At 43.2% G+C, this 14079-nt stretch overlaps 1 protein-coding gene across 1 annotated transcript in view; it reads right to left on the minus strand.

Moving 5' to 3' along the window:
* lama5 (laminin, alpha 5) overlaps positions 1 to 14079 on the minus strand; it is a 262194-nt gene that overhangs the window by 57903 nt on the left and 190212 nt on the right. The window contains exons 36-45 of the mRNA XM_041204512.1: positions 12783 to 12927; positions 11497 to 11637; positions 9977 to 10138; positions 8703 to 8807; positions 8426 to 8509; positions 7611 to 7841; positions 5017 to 5130; positions 2968 to 3095; positions 2734 to 2814; positions 1969 to 2183 (exon numbers count right to left, since the gene is read on the minus strand). Coding sequence (XP_041060446.1) covers positions 1969 to 2183; positions 2734 to 2814; positions 2968 to 3095; positions 5017 to 5130; positions 7611 to 7841; positions 8426 to 8509; positions 8703 to 8807; positions 9977 to 10138; positions 11497 to 11637; positions 12783 to 12927 — 1406 coding nt within the window. The remainder of the gene's footprint in view (positions 1 to 1968; positions 2184 to 2733; positions 2815 to 2967; positions 3096 to 5016; positions 5131 to 7610; positions 7842 to 8425; positions 8510 to 8702; positions 8808 to 9976; positions 10139 to 11496; positions 11638 to 12782; positions 12928 to 14079) is intronic.

A 14079-nucleotide genomic window follows, 5' to 3' on the forward strand; every position in this document is an offset into this window, starting at 1 on the left:
GGCCAGCCCGCCAGACTCATTCCCCCCTGCACAGGATCGTTCACCCATGTCAGTGGGAAAACTGGAAACACAACAGCATATTTAAGGCAGCTGCATTTTGCTCGGGACTTCAAGGTTTGTTTGCCTACCTTGCTTCGGCCAGCACTCGCAGTCATTAGCACTAGGCTTCACAGACAGAACCACATCACTTTTAGGGGGATTCACGAGTAGGTCTCTAGCTACCAGGTAAGCCATATGTGGGTGGTTTTTCAATGGCTGCAGGGCTAGGGCTTACTTGGGAGAAGTGGCCTCAGGCAAGGGAAGAGGCTGCAGGATGAGAGCTGTACTGGGGAAGAAGGGAAACCCGGGGTGTGTGTGGGGGCACAAGCTGATCTGTGCAAGGGGCCTCCAGTTGGTGAGGGCTGAGGCAGTCTCCAGAGGGGATGAGGCCAGATGGACATGAGAGAATATGTGAAAAAGAACAGGTGGTGATGTTCCTTGAGCTGGCAGTGAGTGAGATGCCAGTGAATGTGTGATGGGTTTAAGTGTGTGAGTTTAGAGTGATGAGATGGTTGCCTTACCCTGGCTGCACGGATGAGATCATTCATCCTCTATCTGCATTGGATGGCTGACCTCTTCTGTGCAGCATTGGCACTGGTCACCAGGGCCACCACCTACCAAGCTGGAGTGGTAACGTTGTTGCCCCTACTGCTGCCAGAGTGGGGGTAGAGGACATCACAGCGGGCCTCCACGGTGTTCAAAAGGTGCTCCAGAGCTGCAGTCTTCTTGCTCTTCGGGGCAATGTCTTCTTTGCTGCAGTCCTGGGCATGGCTGTACTTTCAATGTGGTGCCTGGCGTGATGAAGCAGTGAGGTGATGGCATGGTGGGCAAATGAGAGCCTGCCTGCCATGGAAACGGCATTACTTAGGCATTGCCGGGATTGGGACTGCAGGAGGGGCAGCTACATTACCACTCCGGTTTGATAGGTGTTACGGGGTGAAAGCCCGCCATGGTGGCCGGCGGGTAAAACGACACTTAGTGCAAACCTGGGACGATTCCAGCATGAAAATAAAGGTCTTACCAATCAATGGCAAATCTTCCAAAATGACTTTCCACTCACTTGATCTATATTACATCACTTCGACTTTAAAAACAGTCGCTGAGGGCCTGAACACATTATGGTGTGAAAAGCAATCATTTTGTAAAAATTAACACTGGATAGTTTTCTCAAAGTGGATAGGAATGAAAATTTGAAACTAGAGAAGCCAGAAAAGTTAGGCCAAGTAGGTCTGACTGAAGCCAAGTGACATATCCATGGCTGTCACTCAATGTGTGAGCGTACTAGTTTCCCTGTCCTTAATTTCTGTCAGGAGCTTCTAGGGCTACAGGATTAGAGCCCTGCTTAAGGCATTACCAGTTCTAAAGGCAACATGTTCTAATGCCAACTAACTGAGCAGATGTAAAAATTCAAGAAGCTCTGACATAGGCTTCTGTTGTGCACGTGTAGCACAGAACAGAATTAAGTTGCATACAGTCATGATTTTACCAAATCAAGTAGTTAGACTCTCACTGCCAAGTGTATCTGAGAACTCATATTATTTTATGGTGCTCAGGTTTGCAGTCTTTTGCTTGAACTTCCTCAGGTTGGGCTTTCCATTAGAGATGGGTTAGGGTGGGACTTCCACCCACCACCCTGATCCCAACCCATTACCTTGGATAGCAGCTCATTATGAAAGGCAGTCAGCTGGCAGGATCGCTACCACACAGAGGGAGGTCACCTGTTCCATGACAGATGAGGATGTTCCTTTCACTCTCTGTAGAAATTGATTGTTTTTGATTTGCATCAGGTCAATCAATCTTTCCAAGCTGGACATTACTTGCAATTCAAGGAACTGATAGCATTTTTCTTTTATGTCGAATGTTAAAAAATAATCGCCTGGTCAAAGAGTTCAAATTCCACAGGCAAGTTCACTGGCAAATGCAACTTACGTGCACAATTCTTAGCTGTCAGCGCATCTCCATAGAAACCTGCTGCGCAGAGTTCACAATGAGGCCCAGCAGTGTTATGCATGCAGCCCAGACAAATCCCAGTCAGTGAATCGCAATTGCTGAAGAGCATGTTGGAATCTGTGTTGCTATTACAGTTGCACGGTTGACATTGGCTTCCCAATACCATTGGGTTTCCATAGTAACCTGGGGCACACCTTCACAAGAAAGGAGAAAGTCATTAATAGGGCTAATCGACAAGGAAGAAAGAAACTATACAAACACACTGCCCAAGCAATCAGTTTCTCCACATAGGAGAGTCCTCTCAACCCAGGTATCAATCCAGTGAACCTTCACTGCATTGTCTCCAATGCAAGTATGCCCTTCCTTAGGAAAGAACAAAACTATACAGAGTCCTCCAGCTGTGGCCCCACAAAATCACAATACAATTGCAGTTAAAAATGACTCTAAGGATCTACTTTTATAATTTATAACCGTCCAAGTGCATAGTTCTGCTGTTGCACAGTTTGTACTTACTGTTCAAATTGACTACCCTGTACCCTTCTGTATGTGAAAACTATTTCGTACTCTGTAGAAGGATTCAGCTATTATAAATATAAATGATAATCAGAATTTTTAAGCAGGTTTTTAAATTTCTGCTCTGATGAATCAACTGCACTCCACAACAGCTACCATCTCCATTACTTGATAAGTCATGCAGTTTAATAAGGTACTGTGCATTTTCCCCAATTGCACACAAACACTAACCTTTCACATTTTAAGCCAGCATAGCCTGGTTTACAAAGACATTGTGTACGATCTTCATGGTTGACACAATCCTTCGCAAAGCTAAAAAAAAAAAGGTGGTTGAACAAGGAAAAAAAAATGAACACATTATTTAAATAAATGCTTAATAAAATTAAGATGTTCTTGAAGTTGCGAGATTTATTTTCACCACCCTCTCCCCACCCAGCTTTCTCCTGATGAACTGGGAATACATACTTGTTAGAGGAAACAGTGAGAGGACACGGACACTGAACACAAAGCGATGCTGCTCCAATAGTAACATTTTCAACTAAGCCAGTCTTACAGCGCTCACAGTTATCTCCTTCAGTGTTATGCTGGCAGTTCTAGGAAAAAAGAATTTTATATTTAAAAACTTTGCTATTTAACCTGCTCTCAAAATATCCTTGGAAAAAAGATTTAAAAATCCAATTTGCCACATGGGAGTCTCACCCGTGGTGTCCCAATACGTGCAAGCTGATAGCGCACAGTTAGAACAGCGACACCTAAAAGTCTAACAAGCAGTCATCCATGATTATGAACATGACCCACAGGGATAAGACCTGCTCTCCTTGTGGTAAAGTGATCCTGTGGTGTTCCTGCAGTGATTCTGCTGGATGGACAAGCTTAGCATCTTGTCTCCCAATTTAAGTCTCATCTCCTTTGTTCAATGATTAATGGAAATTTCAGAACCACTAGGATTGTGGAGCTTGGAAATCTTAGAATACAAAATCATGCAAATGGCTGAATCCTCAAAGCAAGCCCAGTACTTCTATCTTACATTAAAATTTGTACTGTGCGTTGTTAGCGATATCAACCCATTTAAGTTTCCACAATTTCCTATTATAATAATAAAGCAAAATAATGCTTATAACATCTGCAATCCCTTTCTCAATGCAGGCATTGCCTTAACAATCAAATTAATATAATTAAAATAAAAAATTAATATAGGGTCCAATACATTAATGTAAATACATTTGGCAGTTTTAAAACGTTGTTTTGCATAGCATTTGATTTCATATTCATAAACCATTAACAGGTTTTGGGATATATCTCATTATAGGAATATATAGCATCTCCCAATTTGTAATAATCTTTCCTAGGAATATATAGCATCTCCCAATTTGTAATAATCTTTCCTTCACTTTACAATCCCCTACACTCAACATTAAGTTCAACAATTTTAGATTATGGTCACTGTTCATTTTTTCAGGCAGCAGGTGCTGGTAATGGTTCGGCTACTGCCATTTATACCTCCTCTAGACCCATTCTCTGTTGGTTTACTGTCTCATTACCATCCATTTTTGCCTTGTGCCATCATCCCTTTGTTATTTAACCACTCCTGCTATCTGCCTTTTGTTAGTCCTGTATCTCTTTGTTGGCTTAAAAAATTGCTACATCTTTAACATTTTCTAGTTCAGATGAGAGATTATCAACCAGAAACATCAGGTATGTGGGCTTTGCGACCCCAACATTGGCACAAGAGAGGCCTCCCAGGCCCACACTTGCCAGGAACCAGACCAATGGACCTATTTTCCCAGAGGCGGCCTCCTAATTGGCTGCCTCTGCACTCGCCGTCCAATTAAGGACAGCAGGTGTGCTCCCAAATCCAGAGGGCTAACAAGAGGCCATCCAGCATTGAAAGATCAGCGGCCTCACTGTCAAAGATGGATGCTGAAGTATGTGGGAGGAGGTTTGGTTACCTCCTTTCCCAGTTGCTAGCCACAAGGGGGGGATATAAGGAGGACCCAAAATGGTCAGGGCCATCAGACAGGAGGAAACCCCTCGTATAATGGGCACTGCTGCAGTTGCAGCATTTATTAGCGCGGCATGTTCGCCATTGAATGGAACCTCTGGCTCTAATGGTGCCCCCCCCCCACCCCCCCCCCCAAAATAGCTGCAGGGAGGCCAACTCCATTAAGCTGGTGGCCTCCTCACATGGCAAGGGGCTGCTTAAACACTGGCAAAATGCTAATATGGCCTTTAAATCAGCTGCAAATATGCAAATTGGCTGCTTACCTCTGTGGTGCAGGCAGCCAGTTCGTTTCTTGGCCACCCCTGGGGAACTTCCCCATCAATAGAGCTACATTAGGTAGACATTCCATTGCAGACCCCCTACCTGCCCAAATTCTCTCTTCACAGATGGTGCCCGAGCTGTTGAGTATTTCCAACGTTTTCTCTTATTTCTATTTAGAGGCATGTCCATGATTCAATACAATTTTGTAGATTTGCAAAATAATAAACAGGATAAATGCTTATAATACTTACTACACATATTCCCGATCCATCATGGCACTGGTCTGAATGGCCATTGCAGTTACAAGGTACACATTTACCCAGGAAAAGGCCCTTTGTATCTCGGTAATAGCCTGGTGAGCAGTCCTATTGGATTACATTTAGAAAAGGGGGGAAAACATAATCTAGTTTTTGAAATAATTAGCTCTTCCAAGGTCTCCACAGAATATATCATAATCACACACATGAACCACGATGATAAATCAACCACTTTATACTTTCAAGTTTCAATGCCAGCAACATTCCTGCAAATGTGTTAAAGGCACCATTCGGTCTCTTAACACTAACAATAAAGCCCATCCAAATTGATGAGATGAAATGTTCCTCATCCACTTTTAATGGTCTTATGTATCATTTTTGTTGAGTATAGGGACCGGGGGGTATTGAATCGAGGCAGATAAATGGGAGTTGAGATACAGATCAGCTTATGTTCTAATTGAATGATGGAGCAGGCTTGAGCGGCTGAATGGCCTACTCCTGCATACATTTTGCAGCTCAAAATCAGTTCAGTGCAAGACAGCTTGTAACTAGTGATCGGCAGAAAATCTGTCAAGCATGCTAAATGGAAACATTTGTTCTGATTCTGTGGCCAAGTACAGGAAGCTTTACTCGGCATTTGCTCTCTGTGAATTATTTGCTGCTGGCATATCAGGGTCAATTTTCCAATTTGTTCATTGGGTGTGCTTCATGTTCTTGGGATTGGATGGTCCTCACAGGATGGTTTGTCCGGTAAAACTAATAGATAAAAATTCCACAGCCCACTGACTTCCACATCCAGTGCAAATACTGCGTTGGGTGTGGAAATCTGTAAAATCATCTTAGATGCCAGGGTGGACAATTATTCCATCCTCCAGCACTGATATCCCTCACTTGGTAATCATAAAGCTGACCTCTCCTCTTCTCGAGTTTTGTTTTAAACAAAAGAACTAATGGGATTCTCATTAAAATTCCAAATACCTCAAATTAAGCTAATTTATGATGAATCCCTTAGTTATTTAACCATGTATTCAGCAGTTTAGGCCTATACTCGCTAGAGTTTAGAAGGATGAGAGGGGGTCTAATTGAGGTATATAAGATGCTAAAGGGGATAGACAAAGTAGGCGTGGAGTGGATATTTCCCCTTGTGGGGCATTCTAGAACGAGAGGCCATAGTTTTAGGCTAAGGGGTGGCAGGTTTAAATCAGATGAGGAGGAATTACTTTTCTCAAAGGGTCGTGAATCTGTGGAATTCACTACCTCAGAGTGCAGTGGATGCTGGGACACTGAATAAATTCAAAAGGGGGAGATAGACAGATTTTTAATTAGTAACGGGTCGAAAGGTTATGGGGAGAGGGCGGGAAATTGGAGTTGAGGTCAAAATGAGATCAGGGGCAGGTTCGAGGGGCTGAATTGCCTACTCCTGCTCTTAGCTCTTATGTAACGACCAATGGCATTAATAAAATATTTAAATGAAATATCAGAAGAGCTAGGCTCAGGTGGTCAGAAACTGAACAAAATAATAGTGCTAACAAGGTTCAAGAGACTTGGAAAGAGACTCAGTAACTTATTGGGCAGAACTTTGCCCTCGTCGGGTGGCACGGCGGGCAAGCCCAGGAGCTGTGGCGGAGTCACCTCCAGCCTCGATCAGGCCCCAACATGGATTTCACACTGACTGGCCAATTAACTCTGTCACATGAGCAGGGACAGGTTATGAATGAAATTTAAAAAATTTTATTTGCTGCTGGAAACCTCATCCCGCCCGTGGATGAGGCTTCCTAAAAAAAATCCAACGGCTGCTTGGCCTTTTTGCCTGCCCGCCAACTGTAAGGGTTGGAAGGGCAGAGAAAAATTTCATGTGATTATTACTTTAGTGGCCTGAATAGGCCTGTTAATTGTCAGCGGGCGCGCTGCTGACTCCTGTACGTGCACGCCGACCAAAATATCGTGTGAGTGCACGGTGACGTCGGGACGCTCGCCCGACGCCATCGTGTGTCATTTTAACTCTTGCTTGGGTCCAAGCACAATATTCTGCCCATTAATTAATTGTCACCATCAAATCCACTTCATTAGTAATTTGTTGGCAAATAACTGGAATAAAGCTGCTATCTTGCTCAAGGAGACAAGTTTGCAAAGATGGGCGCACAACACAAACTGCTAAGAATCTTGCAGCACAGAAGGTGGCCTTTCTGTCCATCATGCTCGTGCTGGCTCTTTGAAATAACGTTTCAATTAGCCTCATTCCCCTGCTCTTTCCTCCGAGCCCTGCACATTTATCCTTGGCAAGCTGGCAATCAATGACATATTTAGAAGAAAACACTTGGCAATGCACGGAACGTTTCCCTCCCCTGTTGCTGCTGTTTGACATGTTCTCTGTATTATCATCGGGTTCATAATCCTCAAGATGAACTACATGATTTAAAAACAAAAATGAGTTCCAGATTTGAAGAGTTTGGCTACACAACCCAAGTTTACAATTGATAACTACAGTTTAAAACAAAAAGGGTTGATATAAGTTAATGACCAATGCAGCCATGAGCAAATAATAAACGTTTAATTAAATAGACATCAAAGGAGCAAGTCTCTCATACCTGACAGGAATCTCCTACATAATTAGCTGGACAGAGGCAGATTTCCACATTGCTGGCTGCACTCCCCTCTCCAGAGTCAGAAGCTTGCTCAAGTATCACATTCCTCAGCACAACAAGCTTGGCCAACTGGGACTGAAGGGCACGAATTTGTAGACTATCCAGGCTGGCCAACACCATCATCATTTCCTCTCTGGACACGGGGTTGTGTGTTTGCACATGCCTGAAGTTACTCTATGCAAAAAAAGAAAAAAAAAACACATTCTACACATTAGGGTCTGTGCTAGCATCACAACGAACAGAATCGAATGACTGGATTGAGGCAACGCTGCTGTTTTTGTGTCAGTTCTTTTCTCTGTACCTAAACAATCCTGGATTAATGAGGGCTGCATTAGCACAGAAGCTGCATCTTGGACTATAGCTCCTCTCTTCCATAAATCACAAAAAAATCCTCAAAATGCACATTTACACTGCACAAATTTACACTGCCAGGATTGAAGCTTGGTCTGATTCCTGCGTGAAATGGAGAGGGACTCCCTTCTTCCAGGGATCTTGCTCCACTTCACCATGGAGTCGAGGGGCTCTACCTTTATCGCTGGATTTAGGGCTCATTGTGCAAAGCAAACCCATTATAATTTATAACTCTCAGTCTTGTTAACTTAAAAAATTAAATGAACTGTAAACTGCTAAAATCTTGTACAATATAATGGGCAGTGCTGACGACACATGCATATGTACAAAACACTGTACCATGTAGCTTTAATACAAGTTCACTTGAGTATTATAAAAACAAAATAACAAAATAATTGATTTCAAACCTCCACCAATTGAAGCCAATTCTCATGCAGTTGTCCAGGAGCTGGATAATCCTTTGCTACATACATAATGGTCATTTGGTTTCCCTGGTGAATAAGGAGAAATGATCAAATATTAAAACATTCCCTGCATAAAGAAACTGCTTTTCTGTGACAGGTGGGCACACGATTCAGAATAAAACACACTTCAAAATCTTCAAAGATGATGGCTTGCACCCTCCAGCACCGCTTGTGGGCGGAGCTGGGCTGGGTCATTCATTCAGGTTTTACAAAAGCTTACCTTCAGAATTACATCAGGGCGAGCTTCAACTGGTAACGAAAGGATGTCTCCACGTGGAACTTCAGATCGAAGCTGGTATGTTAAGTGCCCTCCATATGATGAAATCTTAGAAGAAGGAGAAAAGATTGTGTCACTTCCTAATGGAGATTTAACAGACAGATTAAGCAATGTGAAAAAATGGGTTTGTGAACATAACTGCCTGGAAATTGGATTGCTGCAAGAAATCGGGCACCGAACAGTTCAATATAGCATGCAGCATGTTCCCTTGCATTCTACGCCAGGAGAATGCTGCTGGCAAGATCGGCTGGAGCACCCCAAGTGCCAGCTAGCACTGGGTCCATTCCCTATGCCAATACACAGCATCATGGCCATTTCCGGACCCTTTTCGACATACAATACTGACTGACCACACAGCGTGCCGTGTACATATTACAGCTAGTTTTTCCAAGCTTACAGCAACAACTCCCCAAGTCATCTCTGACAGCACCTTCCAAATCTGCTACCTCCACCAACTATAAGGACAAGGGCTGGAGATGCAGGTGAACACACCACCAACTCTCTCTCCAAGCCACAAGCCATCCTGACTTGGAATTATATTACCATTTCTTCACTGTTGGCCCAGCCAGTGATTCCCACAACCCATGAACAAATACTTTAAAAAAATATAACCGGCTTTCCTTGAACTAGGCAGCTGGAGAGTGGCATCACAAAGGTATGTGAACTACCTGTTTTTTAACTGCAAGTCACGAGGAGCAGAGCATCTCGACTGGCTCCATATTGAAAGTGAGGCCACTGCTGGCCATCACTCACCCCCTCCTGATCTCCACCACATTGGGGGACCCACAGTTGCTGGGTGCTGGCATCCCTGTTGGCCTACAGATGCCTTCTTCCTGACCAGCGAACTTGAGGGAGAAGTGACATTCGAAGCAAGCCAGTCATGCCCTAATGATACAAGAGGACCAATCTTGAGTGGCCCTCATACTTGTCAGGTTTTGGGGCTGGCCACTGCCTTCGCTGAACCAATTTCTGGGCCTAGGTTTCAGATCAGTAGCATTGGTTGATAACTTCTGGTAAAGCTATGCAACCACTTGACAACTGGGTTTTCTAAGCTGTTGGTCCATACCAATATAAGGCTAATCAATTCTTCAGCAACATCTTCACAGTAAAGAAGCAGAACCAGCTTTGCAGAACCACAGAGTAAATTATTCTGCCCTCAAATCCACAATGAGATGGTTATAAATAGGGAGTTAGTGCATGAATCTGTCTTGATGTACCTGGTCTCCGAGGTAGGGTGATGGTGCCTGCCAGTACAGATCCTGGTAGATATCAGCCACGGAACTAAGATCAACTTCAACCTCCCTCTCCGCATCGTTGTGGGTAACTGGTAATTCTTGACGATCTCCACCCATCAACTTCCAGCCACTCATGTGAACAAACTGAAATTGAAAATGGCACAGGATAAAAAGTTTTCAGTTTGAACAACCTTAAGATTCATTGTTCAGAAACATGCTTGCATTCCGGAGTAGGATATTTAGTTTCTATTGAATTGCCTCAAGATTTAAGCAAAATACTGCAGATGTTGGAAATTTGAAATAAAAACAGAAAGTGCTGGAAAAAATCAGCATCTGTGGAGAGAGACACAGTTAACATTTCGAGTCTATGTGACCCTTCTTAACAGCTAAAGAAAAGTAGAAATGTGATGAAATTTAAGGGGGTGCACGTGATGCTGGATAGAAGGCCAGCGATGGGTGGGGGTTGAGGAGAGAATGACAAAGATGTCATGGGCAAAAAGACAAAGGGAGTGTTAATGGTGGTGGTAAGGGCTAAAGAAGGTGCTGAAAGTGGCATAAAAGGTAAGAAAGCAGGATGTGCGAATAGCAGAAGAAGGGTCAGCACTCTGAAAGAACAACATGGAACAAGTAACACCTTTTGGGGATGAGGTGGGGGGAGGGGGCGGCGGTTGGGGAAAAACAGATGCCTCAAGATTTTGTTGTGAAGAAAACCTGTGGCTCTTCCACTGCTATAAACCTGCAGAGAGATGAGATTCAAGGACTGTGTGTGAGCCTACATTTAAGTTTGCGCTAGGCTCTCCTTCAACGATTCATAAACGTTACACCATAAGAACAAATCACACCTTTCTTTGATAGAGATAGTAACCCAAAGGCAGCTTCAATCTCATTCTGTGGCAGAAGGGTTGACAACCAGAGGGAACAGATTTTAAGGTGATTGACAAGAGAACCAGAGGCTACATGAGGAAACTCTTTTTTTTAAATATTCAGTGAGTTGTTCTGGGCTTGAACTCACTGCCTGAAAGGCAGGTGGAAGAAAATTCAATAGTACCACTCAAGCAAGAACTGGATAAATTATTGAAGGGAAAGAAAAAGACAGGACTATGGGGAAAGAGCAGGGAAATGGGATTAATAGATCCAAAGCCAAAGAGCTGGCACAGGCACAAAGGGCCAAATGGTCTCCTTTTGTGCCTTAACAATTTATGACTCCAAATAAGTCAGAGGGTCAGTCAGGGTCGGAAAGTTAAAAGATATAGGGATAGGGCATACCCACCAGAGAGCTTCACATGTGAGTTCTTAGGCCATCCTGAAATGTAAGCACTAAATCAGAAAATCTATCCATATCTCTTCTGGTGAAGGTCTTTGCCTAAAGTCTGATTTTTATTTAATTTCTATCATTTTTCCATTTTCATTTATCGTAACATGACAGTGCAAAAGGACTAACCTATAAAACATGAACTCAGTGAACAGTGGAGCTTTCTGAGGAGAATCTATGTGCAACTCACCGCGGTTCTTCTCTTATCAGAGATTTGGCAGCGATCGGTAGCCCCAAAGCAGAAGCAGCTGGTACAACCTTTTGGATTGGCTGGATCCAAGTAGAATGTTCCCAGGCGGCAGGTGTCACACTGTGGGCCTTCCACATTTTCCTGAATGCAGAAATTCAGCAAAGGTAAAGATACGAGTGCACATCTTGTCCTACCTTTTAGTTAATGATACCTGTAACATTAATCAGACAAGAGTGGTCCCCTAGATGATTACATGGCTTTTGAGTGGGGTGGGGAGTCTATATACTGTGATAAAGTATTGCTGTTCTGTGGGACACCTTGGACAAATCAGGACTGGTGGGCCTTTTCTTGCTTGATATGGTTGTATGCTTCCACATTCATAATGACTTATGGTTTCAATCCCTCTATTGTTTGTTACATGTGCCTGATAGAAACTGTATCACCACCTCCACATGAAATTAGATGAAGTGACATTATCAGTTTTAAACAAAACTCAAGACCAAACATATCTTCGGTATCCTTAGTTAAACAGTTACACGTTTCCCCTCTCTGCAACCCCGCACTTTGTTACATATTATTGTTTTAAATAGTCAGCAGTGATTGCACCTTCAAGGGGAACTAACCTGGAGAAGCTTGCGAATCTGACAATTTATAAACGATTAACCATTGCGTGCTGAAACAAAATTAGTCAACTACCTCTGCTAATGGTTTGGATCCCCCAAAGTGTTGGGTTTTCCCCAGCGAGGCCATCAGATCTGTCGGAATATATGATCGAGTGTATATTCAGTAATTCCTGTACAGATTGTTGAGGGGAACTCAGGGTGGAGGGGGCCAGCAAATCAGACTCAGGGTGGACGTGGTTTTCCATCCATGAGGACTTGTGATGACCTCTGTGTCTAAATTTGATAAGTGCTCTCGCCTATTGAAATTCTGCTCTAGGGAGCGCTCAATTAGAAAAGTGTCTTTAATTTTGCAGCCGGCAGAAGTCCAACCCTGTCTGCAGCCCCAGCCATGATAGCTCCAGTGCCGATTTAGTATCTGTACAGTCTATGTGAAAAGTCCAATAGGCAGGTTTAATTTATTTTTTAGTTTTGATGCCACTCCAGCCTACTTAAGAAAGTAGTTAATTCATTAAAATTATCAGTATTTCTATGAAACAAGTTTAAAGATGTTTGAAAGCGCACCATAACCTGATCGGGAGTTTTAAAACGGTCACTTTGCATTCCAGGTTATCCATTGTAAAGTTGTGTGTTTACCTCAAGTTGCTCTGCTTTGATAGGACTGACCTTGCAATGACATTGCCCAGTGACAGAGTCACAGATGCTGGCTTGTGTTCCAGCCCCATTACAGTCACATGGCATACAGTCGGGGTAGTGGTAGTATCCAGGGGCACAGCGATCACACCGACGTCCAGTTACATTAGGTTTGCATCTAAACAAAGAATCAGGTTAGGCATTAACAAGGACCCAGAAGATTTGGCCCATCACAATGCTGTCAGCCAGGACCCAACTTTTAGAGCTGCAAATAACAGAGTGAATGCCACACTCTCAGACAGAGCCCCATTCAAAGGGAGCAAGAGTCAGAGATTTGGTTCAAGAATCCAGAGCATTGGTGCCCTGGTGGGGATGCTGTTATGTTATTGGGCTAGTAAACCAGAGGTTTGGACTAAAGATCTAGAGACATGAGGTCAAATCTCATCATGCCCCTTGGGCAATTCAAATTCAATTAATTAAATAAGTCTAGAATAAAAAAGTTAGCATCAGTAATGGTGACTATGTTATATTGGATTGTCCTTAAAGCACAGCTGGTTTATTGATGTACTTTAGGAACGAAAACTACTTACCTGGTCTGGCCTATTTGCAACCTCTGACTCAACAGTGTATCTGACTCTTAAATGCACTCTGAAATGCCCCAGTAAGTCCCTCTCATGTGTTCAATAAGGGGGCTCACTGCTCCCTTATTAAGGGCAATTCAGGATGGACAATAAATATGTCCCCGCCTGCAGCATCCACGTCCTGTGAATGAATTTAAAATAAAAAATCATGTTTCCTTTGAGTGTGACTCTGTTGGGAATCTGGGTTCAGTGTATTTAACATCTCTTTAATACATAGAATATTCTCCCAAGTTGGCACAGGAAGAAAAAGCAGCATCTTCTATTAACTGAGATCAGTCATTTCCCCCTGGTAGGTTACTGGGAACGGGGGGGGGGGTGTATATATATAGAGGGGTGTGTGTGTGTGTACAGATAGATAGAGGTGTGTGTGCGTGTGTGTGTGTGTGTGTGTGTGTGTGTGTGTGTATATATAGATAGTTAGAGGTGTGTGTGTGTGTGTATTTATGTGGGGTGGGGCAGATTTTTTTGGCTATTAGCAGCATTGCAAACAAAGCTGGAAATTTAATGTATTTGAACTTTGTAGCAAAATGGCAAAAGCATTCCAAGTCAGCAGCTTTTGATTTTTAAGAGAAAAGTTATCAGATTCAGTGTCCTGCTACACCTTAGTGAAATAACAAACAGGCAGCGATACTGGAGGAACTCTGCCCTGATATTCACTAACACTTGTTGCCAAGTGATGATGCTGAATG

The sequence above is a fragment of the Carcharodon carcharias genome, chromosome 14, assembly GCF_017639515.1.
Source record: "Carcharodon carcharias isolate sCarCar2 chromosome 14, sCarCar2.pri, whole genome shotgun sequence".
NCBI lineage: Eukaryota > Metazoa > Chordata > Chondrichthyes > Lamniformes > Lamnidae > Carcharodon > Carcharodon carcharias.